Source organism: Panthera leo, chromosome C1, assembly GCF_018350215.1.
Source record: "Panthera leo isolate Ple1 chromosome C1, P.leo_Ple1_pat1.1, whole genome shotgun sequence".
NCBI classification, from domain to species: Eukaryota; Metazoa; Chordata; class Mammalia; order Carnivora; family Felidae; genus Panthera; species Panthera leo.
The window spans coordinates 211,577,479-211,593,495 of NC_056686.1; the positions used below are offsets into that span (position 1 = coordinate 211,577,479).

At 45.7% G+C, this 16,017-nt stretch overlaps 1 protein-coding gene across 5 annotated transcripts in view; it reads left to right on the top strand.

Annotated features, from left to right (window-relative positions):
* Positions 1-15,746, top strand: part of SP100 (SP100 nuclear antigen) — a 99,849-nt gene extending 84,103 nt beyond the window's left edge. For 4 of the 5 annotated variants that reach the window (XM_042950453.1, XM_042950448.1, XM_042950449.1 and 1 more), the window contains 8 exons: positions 856-998; positions 4,887-4,928; positions 6,860-6,892; positions 11,553-11,668; positions 13,107-13,227; positions 13,510-13,581; positions 14,117-14,260; positions 15,425-15,746. In XM_042950453.1, the coding sequence (XP_042806387.1) occupies positions 856-998; positions 4,887-4,928; positions 6,860-6,892; positions 11,553-11,668; positions 13,107-13,227; positions 13,510-13,581; positions 14,117-14,260; positions 15,425-15,550 (797 nt within the window). In that variant the 3' untranslated portion in view covers positions 15,551-15,746. The remainder of the gene's footprint in view (positions 1-855; positions 999-4,886; positions 4,929-6,859; positions 6,893-11,552; positions 11,669-13,106; positions 13,228-13,509; positions 13,582-14,116; positions 14,261-15,424) is intronic. The other variant, XM_042950451.1, reaches the window with a different exon arrangement.
* The last annotated feature ends 271 nt before the right edge of the window (positions 15,747-16,017 follow it).

Sequence of the window (16,017 nt, forward strand, 5' to 3'; positions counted from 1 at the left end):
AGCACAGGATTTAGAATTAGAGGCCCCAGATTCATGTTTCAGCAATACCAAAAGTGTGTGTTTCGTCTGGGCCAAATTCCTGGTCTTTCTTACCTTGACCTTCCTCCTGTACAAAGTGAGAATAATAATAAAACTTGCCATGTTATTATGAGGGGGAAAAAATGAGATAATGGATATAAAATACTTTGCAAATCATCACTGTTAAAGTACACTAGAAACATTCATCCGTCATCATTGATACCCCTTCCCCAAATATAGTTCTTTAGGCACCAACAAGTGTTAATGTTTCCCTGGGGCCAAATTTCAGGTGTGTACTTTAACTTTGCCCCCTTGATGCCATTTCCACGCTTTTCACATAAAATAGCTTTGAGTCCAAAATATGAGAAATAACTGATTGCCATTAGCCGGATGACCAACAAGGTGAGGCAGATGTGGCGGTGGTGACAGCAGCCACTCATCCACCTGTGTGGCCTCGCGTCCCCTCTGAAACCCAGCCTACCTCTCAGAGAAGGCAAGAAAAAGAAGCCTGCTCATCCATCTTCAGGGCCATTCAGTTTTTTCTCCTTTGAATGTCGTGAAATACTTCTAAAAAATACATGTTGGTGTTAATTATTTTCCTTGTTGCACAAAGGTCAATGATACGTGTGCACACGGCAGGAAGTCCCCTCTTGCCCTTGCCTTTCAGGCTGCTTGTAGGGCCTTGAGAGGGATCTCAGCTCTCTCGCTACAGATTCTGAGCCAAGATCCACGGGGGGGGGGGGGGGGGGGGGGGGGGGGGGGGGGGGAGGGGCCATATTTGGGGGGTTTTATAGTTGAGAAGGCGCTCCCTTATGACTTCTTATTTTTGTCTCACAGGAGTCGCACAGAGGTGTATAAAGGGTGAGGATGGAAGGTGGTTCACCCTCAGGGAATTTGAAATTGAAGGAAACCACGGACCATCCAAGAACTGGAAGATGAGCGTGAGGTGTGGTGGATTCCCCCTGAAACAGCTGATTGAGGTATCCCACTGACACAGGGCTCAAATCAAGGGTTTAGTGTCACGGTTCATCAGCTCCAAGCATCAGCAGAATTTCTCAGTGTCCGGAAAACTGCCATGACCCCCTTGCCCAGATCACAATGCACATGTTACGTACTAACATTCCACTCAAGAGTATTTTGGCTGCTTTATATTAGACGTTAATCCTCTAAATGCATGAGCTCTTATCCTTTTGTTTTTTGGAGTTTTTTAATGTTTTTTAAAATTATATCTATTTTGAGAGAGAGAGAGAGCATGAGCAGGGAAGGAGGAGAGAGAGAGGAAGAGAGAGAACCCCAGGCAGGCTCCATACTGTCAGCACTGCGCCTGAGGCAGGCCTGATCTCACAAACAGAGAGATCATGACCTGAGCCGAAATCAAGAGTCAAATGTCCAACCGACTGAGCCATCCAGGCACCCCCCAAGCTCTTATCCTTTTGAAGGTAGAACCGTAAATTATGTCTCTGACTCAACCACTAATAATTGCCACTGTGTAATCTGGTCACACAAAGTAATTTAAAGTGGTGTGTGTCGGGGGTGGGGGGGAGACCATGGTAGATCTCTGTATCTGAAAATAACACATCAGTATAAATGTTTCTTGGATTGCAGAATATTTTACCGTTATTTCTTTTGATAGCTTTCTGAGATTCATTCTTGAAAGAGAATATGAATAAATTGCATTTCAAAATATCTCCTTTGGCCCCCATATCAGCCCCTTGACGTAGACAAAACAGGCTGGGTCTCTACTGCAGACAAGCTCATGCCTTCTGACTCTGTCGCATGACCCAGATGTCCCTTCCTTGTGCCACTCTAATGATGAAGAAAAGCTCTTTGCTCAGCAAATATCTACCGAGTTGCATCTAAATCCACAGGGTGTAAGGTGTGAGCCCCAGCCATGCCGGAGGAGGGCTACATGTTTACGACACAGGCCCAGGTACCTCCTTGATGCAGTAGGTGGCACACGAGCCTCGTCACCAGGGGACCACACAGCACACGGTGCTATAAGGAAGGGTGCTGGCAGGAAGAGATGCAGTGGCTCCAGGGAGGGAGGATTATTTCTGAACTTGGGGTTGAGGACAGTTTCATGGAATGGTTTCCACTGAGCTGAGTCTTTTTTTTTTTTAATTTTGAAAATTTTATTTAGGGACAACTGGGTGGCTCAGTCGGTTAAGTGTCCCACTGTGGCTCAGCTCATGATCTCACAGTTTGTGAGTTCAAGCCCCGCATCAGGCTCTGTGCTGACAGCTCGGAGCCTGCTTCGGATTCTGTGTCTCCCTCTCTCTCTCTCTGCCCGTACCACCCCCCTCAAAATTAAATAAACATTTAAAAAAATCATTGATTTAAAAGTAAAACATAAATTTATTTACTTCCAAGTTAGTTAACATATAGTGTAATAATGATCTCGGGAGTAGAATTTAGTGAATCATTACTTACATATAACACCCAGTGCTCACCCCAACAAGTGCCATCCCTAATGCCCATCACCCCTGTAGCCCATCCTCCCACCCACCACCCCTCCAGCCACCCTCAGTTTGTTCTCTGTACTTACAAGTCTCTTATGGTTTGCCTCCCTCTCTGATTTTATCTTATTTTTCCTTCCCTTCCCCCTATGTTCATCTGTTTTGTTTCTTAAATTCCACATATGAATGAAATCATATGATATTTATCTTTCTCTGACCGACTTATTTTGCTTAGCATAATACATTCTAGTTCCATCCACATTGTTGCAAATGGCAAGATTTCATTCTTTTTGGTTGCTGAGTAATATTCCATTGTGTATATATACCACGTCTTCTTTATCCATTCATCAGCCGATGGACATTTGGGCTCTTTCCATAATTTGGCTATTGTTGATAGTGCTCTGAACTGAGTCTTAAAAGAATAGTCCTGGAGCGCCTGGGTGGCTCAGTTGGTTAAGTGTCCAACTTTGGCTCAGGTCATGATCTTAGGCTTGTGAGTTCGAGCCCCACGTTGGGCTCTGTGCTGACAGCTCAGAGCCTGGAGCCTGCTTCAGATTCTGTGTCTCCTCTCTGCCCCTTCCCCAGTGCTCGCTCACTCTCTCTCTCTCTCTCTCTTTCTCAGAAATAAATAAACATTAAAAACAATTAAAAAAAAAAGAATAGTCCTGATGAGCAAAAATGTAGGAACAAGGCATTCTACATAGAAAGGATGGAGTGAAAATCCTGCCTGTGATTTGTCAAGAAGTTGTAGGCTTGTTACGTGGGCTGAGCGGATGGAAGACATCTTAAGGCCAGAAGAAAGAGGCTGGACCCTTCCTTTCATCATGAGGGGATCATGGGGGGAGGGGGGTGTTGAGTTAGTGATGACTGACATAGGTGAGACACTGCTTTAGAAGTATTAATCCAGTCAGGGATACCCCAATGGTTCAGTCGGTAAGCATCCAACCCTTGGCTTTGACCCAGGTCATGATTCCAGGGTATGGGACTCAGCCCTATGTCAGACTCTGCACTGAATGTGGAGCATGCTTGGGATTCTCTCTCTCTCTTTCTCTTTCTCTCTCTCTCTCTCTCTCTTTCTCTCTCTTTCTCTCTCTTTCTCTCTCTCTCTCTCTCTACCTGAGCCCCTCCCCTGTTTGTGCTCTCTTTCTCTCTCTAAAAAAAAAATTTTTTTTAAATAGAAGTATTAATCTGATCAGAGAACGCAAGATGGGTTGGAGGATGGAGTGCTTGCAGCCACAGATACCTCATGTGACCTTGACTGCCTCTGTGCCTGATACACCCCCACTCAGCCTGCAAGGCCCAGTTCAAACAGCATACTCTCTGAAGTCCTTTAAAACCCTCTGCCTCTGTTTCTTGTGGCTGCTGTAACAACTTTTCACAACCTGGGTGGCTTAAAACAATAGAAATCTATTATCCTAACAGTTCTGGAGGCCAGAAGTCTGAAATCAGTTTCATTGGGCTCAAGTCAAGGTGTTGGCAGGGCTGGTTCTTTCTGGAACCTTCCAGAAGTTTCCTTGCCTTTTTCAGCTTCTGGAAGCTGCCTGCATTCCTTGGCTCAAGGCTCTTCCTGACGTCACTCCAACCTCATGTTTCATCGTTACACTTCCTACTACTCACTCTGACCCTCCTGCCTCCCTTGCAAAAGGATGCTTGTCATTACATTGGCCCAACACAGATAATCAGAATTATCTTCCTATTGCAAGATCCTTAATTTAATTACATTTGTAAAGTCCTTTTTACCACTTAATTTAACATATTCAGAGGTCTGAGAACCTGACCATCTTTGGGGGTCGTTATTTAGCCTACCATACTGACCCATCTCTGGATCCAAAATGGTTTACACTTCATCACTCTTACCATCATCACCTTACCATCACCATCACCATTACATAATGGCTCTTCCCACTTGTCTCCCCAAAATGGTTTACACTTCATCACTCTTACCATCATCACCTTACCATCACCATCACCATTACATAATGGCTCTTCCCACTTGTCTCCCCAAAGGCATGGACACCTTTACGTGCCCAAGGCCACTAAGAGCCTGCCCCAGTCTGTCACTCACTGGCTAAGTGCCAGTGGAGTAGCTATAGCATGTGAGGTATAAAGACACAAGCTAGAGAGGTCCTAGAGGTTGGACAGGAAGCAGTGGGTATAGAAGACATTGTGAAGGAAAACCTGGCATGGCTATGAGGGGAGCAAAAGAGAGGGCACGGTTTTTAAAGTTGCCCTTAAAGCTAAATCTGGGTAAGAGAGAGCAGTGTGTTAGGGATTCGGAGAGGGATGTTATTTTCCATGAAGACGCTTTGAATTTGTGCTGATAGTGGGGCATATCTGGAAGGCAGTTGGAGATACAAAGCTCACAGAGTAGAAACAAGGACCCATTTGGCATTAATCTCATTTCTATTTCAGAATAAATTTCTACCAGACCCACCAAGAAAAAGGAGAAGAAAGGTAATTATCACATGACCTTCTACCAATGTCTCACCCCTTGGAATAGATAATAGTCGTGTGTCACCTGGTGAAGCAAGAAACCCAAATCACATTCTCTCCCATTCTCTTATATCTTTCCTCTCTTTCATGCACACACACGCATGCTCGCACACACACACACACACACACACACACATACACAAACTCACACTGAGGACTTCTTCAAGAGGTCTTTCTTTAAGGGAACTTTCAATTCCTTTATGGAGATGTAATCCTAGAGAATAGAGAGGTTGGAAGGCTGATGTACACTGGGCGAGACATCGTTGACCCAGAAGAGTTTTCCTTTGTGGAGAGACACCATGGACATGATTTTGTAGCTGAGCGTCTCTGTGTAAAAGCATCAGGCCTCACCAGATGGGTTTTGCACACCTCAGTTCTGTCTATGGAGCAAATTCTCTTTCCTTCGAAGTCCCCTTCTGGAGCTCATGGACCAGTGGTTTTCATGCTGTATGGATTCCAGGGAAGGTGGTGGGATAGTTGGTGTCTTCTATGGCCTCTCCAAGAGTATGTGTGAGAGATAACCTGTGTGGTGCAGAAAGGATATGGAAGAACTTCCATTTTCTTGACCTCCAATAGAGGTGACCTTGAGAGGTGACCTTGGCCCATCTCTGCCGCACCAGAAAGTCACGGTCTTCACCAAGCTGGTTTCTGGGACTACCTGCCCCACTGACCTTATGCTAGAGACTCAGTCACCAGGGTCTGCATCCACCGGGTTTTCTGGAGAAAGAGATGCTATTTTCTCTGTTCACTAAGAGCAAACATCTCCACCCCGTGCTAGGGAGCCGAGGGTTACAGCCTTGTGACCACCTCAGTTCTCAGAGCATCGCTCCAGAGGGTCTCTTCCTTCCCCAGACCCTAGGCTTCTGTCCTTTGTGTCATCAAATGACAAGTGGTGCTTCTGGCAGTTTCCCTGCTCATACGATTCCTGTTAAGCCTGATAGTGACAGCTGAGGTGTTCCAAGATAGTAAGATATGAAACTCCAATCCAATCATTTACCGGCTGCTAAGAAACCTTGTCTCTGAGTGACAGTTGTGTTCATTTGTTTGTGCTCTTATGTATCCACTTAACAAACACCTGGGGAGCAAGCGCTAAGCACTAAGTGTATGCTTGGCCAACGGCAGTGCGCGGGAGGCCAGACAGACCCAAAGGATTGTTTCAGCTTTGTTGTCTAATATGGGACCATGACTATCGGGGTGGGGTGGAGGTTCTAGGCCCTTCTGAGAGGCAAGCAGTGATGTGGCTGCCTCCCAAGTCATCGTACTTTGGATCACACTGTGTGACTTGTCTATGGCCTCTCTGCCTTGGGCTGGAGGTAAAAGTTGAGGCCGCCGTTGTTCCAGACTGAAGAAAGCCAACTCATTCCACAGATATCAGTCAGTGCAAGCTTTTGGGATTCAGGAGAAGGTGGTGAGGTGCTTAGCTTCAGGAAGAAGAACTATAGGACGGGGGACCTTAGACCCATTTGATCTTCAGGGCTATGTCCTGAGTGAGCTGCAGAAGACAGTGGGGTTCTTTGGGACAGCTGCATGGTGTCCAGGATTCTGGGCACCGTGGCTGCTGGGGGCTGTGGATATTCAGTCCTCAGCCTGATTCTCTCATTGCAATCCCAACCCCATCTGTGGCATCCAGGGCCAGAGTCCCCTCACAGCTTCACAAAGGCCTGCCTTGGGTCTGAGAGCCAGAGAATGAACTTACATTGGGCCAAACTGCCAGAAACAAACAATTTCATGCTTTTTAATTCTCCTGTTAGATATATAGATCCATAAAAACAGATATAAAACAAAGGGAGGGCTGTGGCATGAATCCTTTACATAAAGAAGTCTGCTCAAATGTGTGGTCAATAAAAAATCATATACAATATTGTCATTCAATCTTTATCTCTTTTCTACAGACTGTCCCAGAGTGTGGGAGAGATGACCCTTACGTAAGTACTAATTCCCACCTGTAACCCCAGAATAATACTGGCCTTGTTCCTCCATACATTATCTGTGTCACTGCTGTGCGCCCCCAAAGCATGTGCATACTCAGTTGGAGCATGTCACCGTGTGTGATGGGCAGAGAACGGCAGACACATCACCCACACCAGGGAGATGGTTCTGGAGCTGGTGTCTCTGCATGAAAGCATCCTTTCAATTTGTTCAGGGAAACTTTCCTGCTTATTTCCCCTCAAAAGTGGGTAAGAGAGGCAGAACTCTAGATCACTGGGGCCTCTAGAGCCAGTGGTAATAGTCAAGACTGGCCTGCAGATTAGGGGTAAGGAGCAAATTTGAGAGAATATCAGCATTTAAAGGTGATAGGGAAGGAAAGGAAAACCCCAAATATCCACTCTAAGGTGCAGGCAGAGCTAAGATGGTTTTAAGCATCAGCCAGAAGGAACAGGCTGGGCCCAGCTGGCAAGTCCAGGGGTGGACCTTGTCACGAGTCCTGCAGAGACATATACACAGGGCAAGTGGGTGCTGCAGAGTAACGTATTCACGGTCCTTATGGAAACCCTGGAGTCCATCTGAAGGGAGCCATCAGGATGCTGAGCTGGCTAAGACTGAAGCCATCAACACGGAGCAAGTCACAGACAGTTCTACGCTAACTGCTCGGGTAGTGCTCGATGATGTGCAGACCATTCTGTCCATTCTCTGCTTTGCTACGGCTGGCTGCTTTAGAGTCGGCCAACAGCAGAGATGACCCCTCTGTCTAAGATAAATCACACTTTGATTGTTTTCATTGCAACAAGATGGACATTTTAGGCAGTCAGCTTTTTGCACAACTCCTGGGGGAACCTCCCATTTTAGTATGATGTGCAGCTGTACTGATATGGGACGCCAACAGAGAGGGGATAGAAAAAGGTCGCCAAGCCCATGCTGGCCTTCTAGCAAATGCATTGCCCAGCACGATCTAGATGCATCCACACCACTCCCATTCCTCTGCTGGAGGTGGGGCCCTTGAATCCTGGGGTCTGTGCAACTTTTCTGATTTCTGAAATGGACACAGAGGGTTATTTCTTACAGCTCACCACCAAGCCCTCTGTGAAGATTAAAAGGCACCTCTTCCAGCAAGAATGTCCTCACTCCTTTTCATAACCTTTCTGTGACAGACTCTGTGGGCTGATAATAACTCTACTTACAGCTCCCAGGCCTTGATGGAAGAAATCCCTCTAGACCGTGGGCCCCCAACCTTGGCTGCTCATTGCCATCAGCTGAAGATCCCACCCTCAGAGGTTCTCATAGTAGTCTTCTAAGGTGTTGCCTGCAGGTTGACATTTTCCAAAGCAACTCTAGTGGTTTTAATGCACAAAGTTGACCACAGTGAGCCGGTGCTGTTCAATCTGTAGTGCCCATCAGAATCTCTGGGCTTCTGATTCAGTGAGTGAGGTGGGGGGCCTGAGAATTTACACTTTTAACAAGTTTCAATGGATGCTGCTCCTGCTGATCCAGAAACCACTGCTTTAGAAGCCAGAGGTCTCCACTAATGACTGCACCAGGGGAATGTTTAAAACATACTAACTATGTGTCCATCCTGGTGAAGCAAACCACCAAAATCACATGCAATTAATTGAATCTCTGAGGGTGGGGCCTTAGGCATCAGAGTTTTTTTTAAAGCTCCCCAGGTGATTCTACTGTACAGCAGTTTGAGAACCGCTGCCAAGCAAAAGGACAAATTTCTTGCTAAATAGATTAAAGAGACAGGGATACCTGGGTGGCTCCGTCAGTTAAGCCTCCAAATTTGGCCCATGATTTCGCAGTTTGTGGGTTCGAGCCCCACATCGGGCTCTGTGCTGACAGCTCAGAGCCTGGAGCCTGCTTCAGATTCTGTGTCTCCTCTCTCTCTCTGCCCCTCCCCCGTTCACACTAAAAACTGAATAAACTGGGGCGCCTGGGTGGCTCAGTCGGTTAAGCGTCTGACTTTGGCTCAGGTCATGATCTCACGGTCCGTGAGTTTGAGCCCCACGTTGGGCTCTGTGCTGACAGCTCAGAGCCTGGAGCCTGCTTCAGATTCTGTGTCTCCCTCTCTCTCTCTGACCCTCCTCCGTTCATGCTCTGTCTCTGTCTCAAAAATAAATAAACATTAAAAAAAATTAAAAAAATAAAAACTGAATAAACACTTAAAAAAGAAAATAAGAAAAAAGACTGAAGAGACGTATGTCAAGTGCACAGGCTTCCTAGACTACAGACTGGCATGTTTATTCCAGCACGGGATTGGCATGTTTATTCATTCTTTCTCAGGGCCTACTTGCAGTGCACTTTATAATATGATGGTCCAGAAATCTTGACCCATCAATGGTCAGCATCCACGAGTGTCATCTGTTATGACAAAAAAGAAAAATGGTTACATGGCCCCATACCAGGACCACCTCAGGCCCATGTGGGGATGTGCCCAGGTATGTCCCTGACAGGCTATTCCTTAAGTTTTCCCTTTCAATAAAGGGAAGACATGGGCTAGATACAAGAGCCTAGAATTTCCTCTTATGTGTGACTTTTGTGTCCTTCTTATATTGAATTTACAGACGAAAAGAATTTACAAATTGAGACATATCCCAATTTACATCAGCTTATTGGGCACAGGGATAATATTCTGACTATTATGATCTGGAACCCAAAAACCAGACCACTGTGCTTTGGCTAATAAGGCAGCATTGTAAGTAAGGGCTCTGCATCCTTGTGGCTGTAGACCTCACAGAGGCACCAAGAAGAAGATGGGATATTTGACAAATAAGATCAGCAGGACCAGTGATGGGTTGGATATCTGGGATGTGAAAAGGGAGGGATGTATGTTCACTTCCAGGTTTCTGGGTGGATGCTGGAGTGCTTGGTGAGATGAGGGACAACCGAAGAGGAGCAGATCCAAGACAAGGAATGTGGTTGGGGTTGGGATGGGTTCAGACATGATGAAAAACATCTACCCGGAAGTGACGGAAAGTTGAGTTTGGATGTTTGAGGACTCAAAAGGTAACTAGAGATACCGCTTTAAAGTCTGGGGATAGATGTGGAAGGCGTGGTCATGGGAGCAGTTGTGGTCATCCAGCAGAGTGGAATGAACAGGGGACACAGGACAGAGCCCCAAAGATTTCCCATCATTCCAAGTGAAGAACCTGAACAAAAAGAGACAGAGGGTTAGGGAAAAAATCCAAGAGAGTGGAATATCCTGGAACAAAGTATGAAGAGTGTTTCTAGAAGGAAGAGGTGAAATGGTGCCCCCTGTCACTGCTCCCCTTCCTCATCACCATCAAGAGACCCAACCATATCACTGGGTTGGCCAGTCCCCAAGTCTGTGCACTATTTTGTACCTAGATTGTCACATGAGGACATAAATCCTTCTTCCAGTCCACAGTGTAGACAGGATATTTTCATCTAGGTGTAGAACTGCCACCCATTGGATGAAATGTTCCCCCACCATGCGGCTTTCCTCAACTGGTTCTCTTGCTTCCCAGGTGGTCCCAGGAGAGTATTCAGGTGTTCATCCTCTGGGCATTTCTCCAGCACAGACACACCACCTTCTTACATAGAAATTATAGTATGTAGGGATTCACGCGTTATTGCCACATAGATTATCATACACAAACACACACACACACGCACGCGCGCGCACGCGCAACACAGGAGGAAAAAAGTGTGATTTCTTTTGCCCATCAATGGGCTCATTCCCTGACCAATTATTATTTTGGTCTATTAATTCTATTGTTCTTAACATGTTTGTTACTCCATAATACTTAGATACAAACACTATCAAATGTTTAACTTCACTAAATGAAATTAAATCTGGCTAAAGGTCCCACAGATTGAGGTGAAAAATCCAGCATCAGCCAATTTTGTGGACCCCTCCATCTTCCTTATATACAAAAACACCAAATCTTCTATGTGCTCAGAAAATGAGGGTAAGGCCTTGGGCTTCAACAGTGGCAGTTGCTGGTAGGACCCTCCCTGGCCATTTGGAGGTAGCACCTCCGCACCTTACATGCCGAGCTGAGTCATGGGTATCTTCCCCTAGGCTCCCAGAACCAAAGAGCTCTGGCATCCTTCTGGTCATCTGTGCCCATGTCTTTCCAACCCAGAGGTACTGCCACAGGCCCAAGGACCCTCCAGGCATAGAGGCCATAGTGCAGGAACTCCTTCTCAGGTCCTTCAAATCATGGGAAACTTATGGCCAAGAAAATGGGATGCAGTGTTATGTCATAAGTTTAATCCATTACATTAAACTCTAGATAAATCACTCTTCAATGAGTCAATGTAGATGATGTAATGTAGACAACTAGATAAGACACTGTATTATATTCACCGTATTACATTTATTTGTTAATAAATTTCTCAGGTTATCTTTAATCCCTCATTTGTTGTTGTCGTTGCTAGTCTGTATCAGAATCTCTGCCTTCATAAAGAAAACTGTAATGGTCTAATAACCACCTCCTCCCAAACTTCACTGCAGACCAGAATGTCTTCTTTTGAAATTCTCACTCAGTGTTGTTCCTTAATATTTTGAGGACAGAAATTTGTGTCACCTTGGTACAAGCAAAGGCCATGTGTTCTAAAGCCCCATGTGTTGACCTTCTGGGGACTTACTAGTCCCAGTGATGTCTACATTATCTCCCCTTCCAGCCGGAAAACTCAAATGAATGTGAGGTGTGCGGTGGACGCGGGATGCTGTTCTGCTGTGATACTTGTTCAAGGTCCTTTCATGAGACATGCCACATCCACCCTATAGATGCTAAAAGGTTGGTGAGACCTGGCCCCCTCTTGCCCTTCCTTCTTGTGGCACAGCTCCTGCCACCATGTGCATTCATCCTGCAAAGTTTGACTCTGGTTGTATGTGTCTTGATGCAGAGGGACCAGAGTCTTAAAGTATCAGGATCCAGAAATATGGTCCAGAGCTGTTTACTACTGCCAGAAGCAGCAGATTAATGGGAAGCAAAAACTCTTCAAGTGGTTATTCAGTGTAATAGAAAGAGATGTTACCCCCACTCCCCCCACCAGGTCCCAGACCCATGAACTTTGATGGGGGTGACGACACCATACATTAGCTGTTGGTTTAAAGAACGTACCTGTGATGGGAACATTAAAAAGTTGACAAATCTGGGGTTGTGGTGAGCCTTCAGAAGGCCATTTATACTGTATTCCTTTGCTCTAAAATCCAAGCAAATGTATCTTTGGTCAGAGCTGATGGTATGTTGGATAACACGGAGACTAATAAGGCATTCTGAAAGTGGTAGTGTGAGCAGAATTGCTATGGCCAAGGAGGATGGATGATTTCAACCAGGATTGTGTCTGTCCCTATGAAGACAGAGCATTGTCCCTTCATAATGGGAGAGTCTAATGTAATCTACCTTCTTCCAGGTAGTTCCCAGGGAATGGTGTCATCTCAGAGATTCAGCATAAAGCTCTGTAGTTGGGCAATCTGCAGAGGCAGAAGACAGGTCTGCTTTACTGTTGAGCCCATGTATAGTCCCCAACCTCACACCATGGATATTTGATAGTGGGCCCCTCAAGCAAGCACTGGGGTAGCCAGGGACAGAGGCAAATGGCATGTCTAAGAAGGATCACTGTATCCACTTGATTATCGAGAGCTCTTCAGCACAGGTCGCCTGGCAGAGAAGAATGGAGAATGAATCTAGAGGAATATGGCAGATGTCTGGCACTACTCTGTTCATAGATTTCCTTTCCAAGAAATTTCTGCAGCGCAGATTCTAGGCACAGATATGGCAATGCCAGACGAGAGGATGCCTATAGCTCTGTGGTCTTGTGCTAATTCAGCAACGTTGAGAAACAAGAGCTGGTTTCCTGATTTTTACTACGGTCTGATGGCTTACTGAAGCCCAAGACTCCAGCGCTGAAGGTACCAATTTCCAATCCTCACAGGGCTCATTACTGAGCCCACAGTGGCTCAGATGAGAACTCTTAGTTTTGAGGTGAAAGACCATCACCCACCACGGCATCTCACTCAACAAACGGTCGGTCCTGGTACCACAATTAGTGGGAGGGGTGCCTGGCAAGGGTGCCCAAATGGGGCTCTCGTGCAAAGGAGTGTCCAAAAGAGAAGCTGGATAAAAGGTGGAAACCACCAGTCATTCCTGAACAGAGGGCTTCAGCAGCTATAGAAACAGTGGCTGATTCACAGAGCACCTACCTTTGCTGACCTTATGCCCAACCTTCCAGGAACCCATGGAGTTGCATCATCTGCAGGGTAAAAGCTATTATGGAAAGGTACCCACAAAGCCAGGTATGTCACCAGGAGTCAGAGGTACTGAAGAGGCGGATGCTGCCTGAGGAGCAGTTGGTGAGTTGAAATGTAAACCTGAAGTCTCCTCCTTGCTGTTGACTTGAGAGAAGCAACACAGTCTTGCAGGGGCTGGAGGGATGGTGCCCAAGGGTGAACTGCTGTTCCTTGCTGTGCTTTGATCACATGACCTAACACTAAAGTTTGTATTCCAAAGAAAATTCCCATTCCATGTTTGTTTCACAGACCACAGGTCTGGGAGCTGTGCATTCTGTCCTAGCATATGTACACCTCATTCTCTCTAAGCTGCTTTTTACTTAAAATCTCCTCTATCTTTTGCAGAAATGTGAGTTTGTCCTTTTGAAGGTCTACTCCTGTTCAAAAAGCTCCTTTTTTGCCTCAAAACCGCATTATGTAAGTAACGGCAACAAAGCCCCAAACTGGCATTCTCAAATTTGTGAGATGAATCCAGTGGGTACCAGCGTTATCTTTCGTCTTATTGATGGATATCTGGGTCAGGTTACTCAGCCCTTGGCCACTTAGGCCGCTGTCACAAGGTACCACACACAGGGTGGCTTAAACAGCAGATGTTTAGCTTTCACATTTTTATTTTCATTCATTTCTCAGCTGGAAGTCCAAGATCAGGGTGCCAGTGTGATCTTACAGACTCCCAACTTCTCTTTGTGTCCTCACAAGGTGGAAAGAGAGGAAGAGAGCTGTCTGGGGTCTTTTTATAAAGGCACTAATCCCCTTCATGAAGCCCACCCTCACAATCTAATCATCTCCCAAATCCTCACCTCCTGACGCCATCACAATGGGGGTTACAGGATTTCAACCCAGGAATGAGGGGGGTGAGGGGGAGGTGGGGAGGGCACAAGCCGTCCATCTGTAACAGCGGGTAGACTGGGAACAGTGCTAATAGCCTGTCCTTTGGCACTTTGACCAACAGGGTCGAGAGGCATCTCATGGCCTGAAAAAGCCCATGTGGCTAAGCAAAATCAAGAAAAAGCTGAATATGAAACTGTACATCCGAGTGGAGGGGTTCGTGCGGGACATGAGCCTCATCTTTCAGAACCACAGGGCATTTTACAAGGTGAGCGGCTCCCAGGGCGTCCCTCTTTCTGTCTTAAAGCCACTCTGCCTTTCATGGTCTTATATCAGGGAAATGTTGCAGTTTCCCTTATTGTGTGGCCAGCCCACACAAGTACAAATTCTGGAAGTATTCTAAAAGCCCCGTGGTCTAAGGTGGGGAAAATTATAGCAAGCCAGAAGGTGTCTTTGCAAACATGACCTTGGGACCTCATAGTTTACTCACTTGTAGATACTCAGTTTTTGCCCACAGAGAGCGGCAGACTGATGACCTGCTTCCAGAAGAAATGGAAACGCATGTTTTCCTGGACCTGGGTAGCTATGTTCGTGTCCCAGGAGTCTCCACCTTTGTCCCGGGTTCCTACGCTTACTCGGCCTAACTAAGGGAGCCAGTGGAGGGAGACCGGGTGCCGAGGCACAGACTCTGCCCGTGCACAGTTTGCTCTTGCCACTGTGCACCTGCCTGCTGGTATCCGGCCTCTCTGGGATGTGCGGGCAGCGGCCTCCCCCTCACACCCGGGCAAATGCCTATTTCCATTGGTTCCCAGGGCTGCAGTCCGGATGCAGAGCATGGGAGGCTGCTTCCAGACAGATCCCTCAAGGCCATGGTGCCAGGAAGGGCATCCCTACAGGCGCCAGGCCTCCCAGATCACTCCCTTGCTAGAAGTGTGTTGTAAAAGGCAACTAGTGTCTCTTTTCTCTAAAGGAAGATACCCAATCACATTTCTCAAATTTCAAAATCCTGGATTTCTTTATATATGAATTTTTTAGGGCTGTATCAAAAAAGTAATAAACAAGGAATATCTCAAGGGGTGAAGGAGGAAAGGGGACATCATGAATCTGCCTTCAACATTTCCGTACCACCGTGGTCATGCAAGGCATAGGTGCTATGTGAGAAAATCGAACAACTAGAATTTTTGGGAAAAAAATGAATCAATACGTTTCTGATGAAGAATTAGACTATAATACAGTACAATTTTTTGCATCTCTGAGAAGAGATGATCTCTGAGAGAAATGATCAAGTTATCAGGGAACATAAGCTAGTCTTAACTGTATTAATTCTCACTTAACACGTGGGATCGTCTAAAATGAAGCCTGGATTGTATGAGACAATGAGAACCAAACTCAGCAGCAATGGTTACTCTTGTTTTTGTCTTTGCTTTTCCAGAACAACCAGAAATTCATCAGACTGGGAAGTCAAGTAGAGGACGTATTTCAGAATAATTTCAGAAACACCTTTGCAATTAAGGAAAGAAGCGAGAACAGTTCTCAGTTGGAGCCCCCTCTTTTATAAAGTAGCCCATCCCCCCCCCTTCCATCGTTAGCAACTACATGATAAAGCGCTGTGGTCAAAATGTGAACATTTTGCCTGTTGCTGTGCAAAAAACTTTTCCAAACATATTTTTTGTGGCCATTTCCACTCATTTATTTTTCTAAATAAAATCTAAAATTATCCTGTCAAGTTATCTTATTGAATTATTTGGAGCGAAATTTACAATAGAAAATGTTGGGTCTTTCCACAAAGGCTCATCTTGTGTGCTTCCATTTATTGGAATCTTTTAATAGGTCCTTAAGTAAAGTTTTTCACCTCTTTTCTCCTCTCCACACAGGACTTATCTGTTTCTTTCTTTCCTTTTTTTTTTTTTTTTTTTTTACACTCTCAGGTAGTTAATATTTTTTCATGTTATTGTGAAAGTGAACTTTTCCCCCAATATATTTTATTACCAAATATTGATCCCTAATAGAAAGCTACTGTAATTT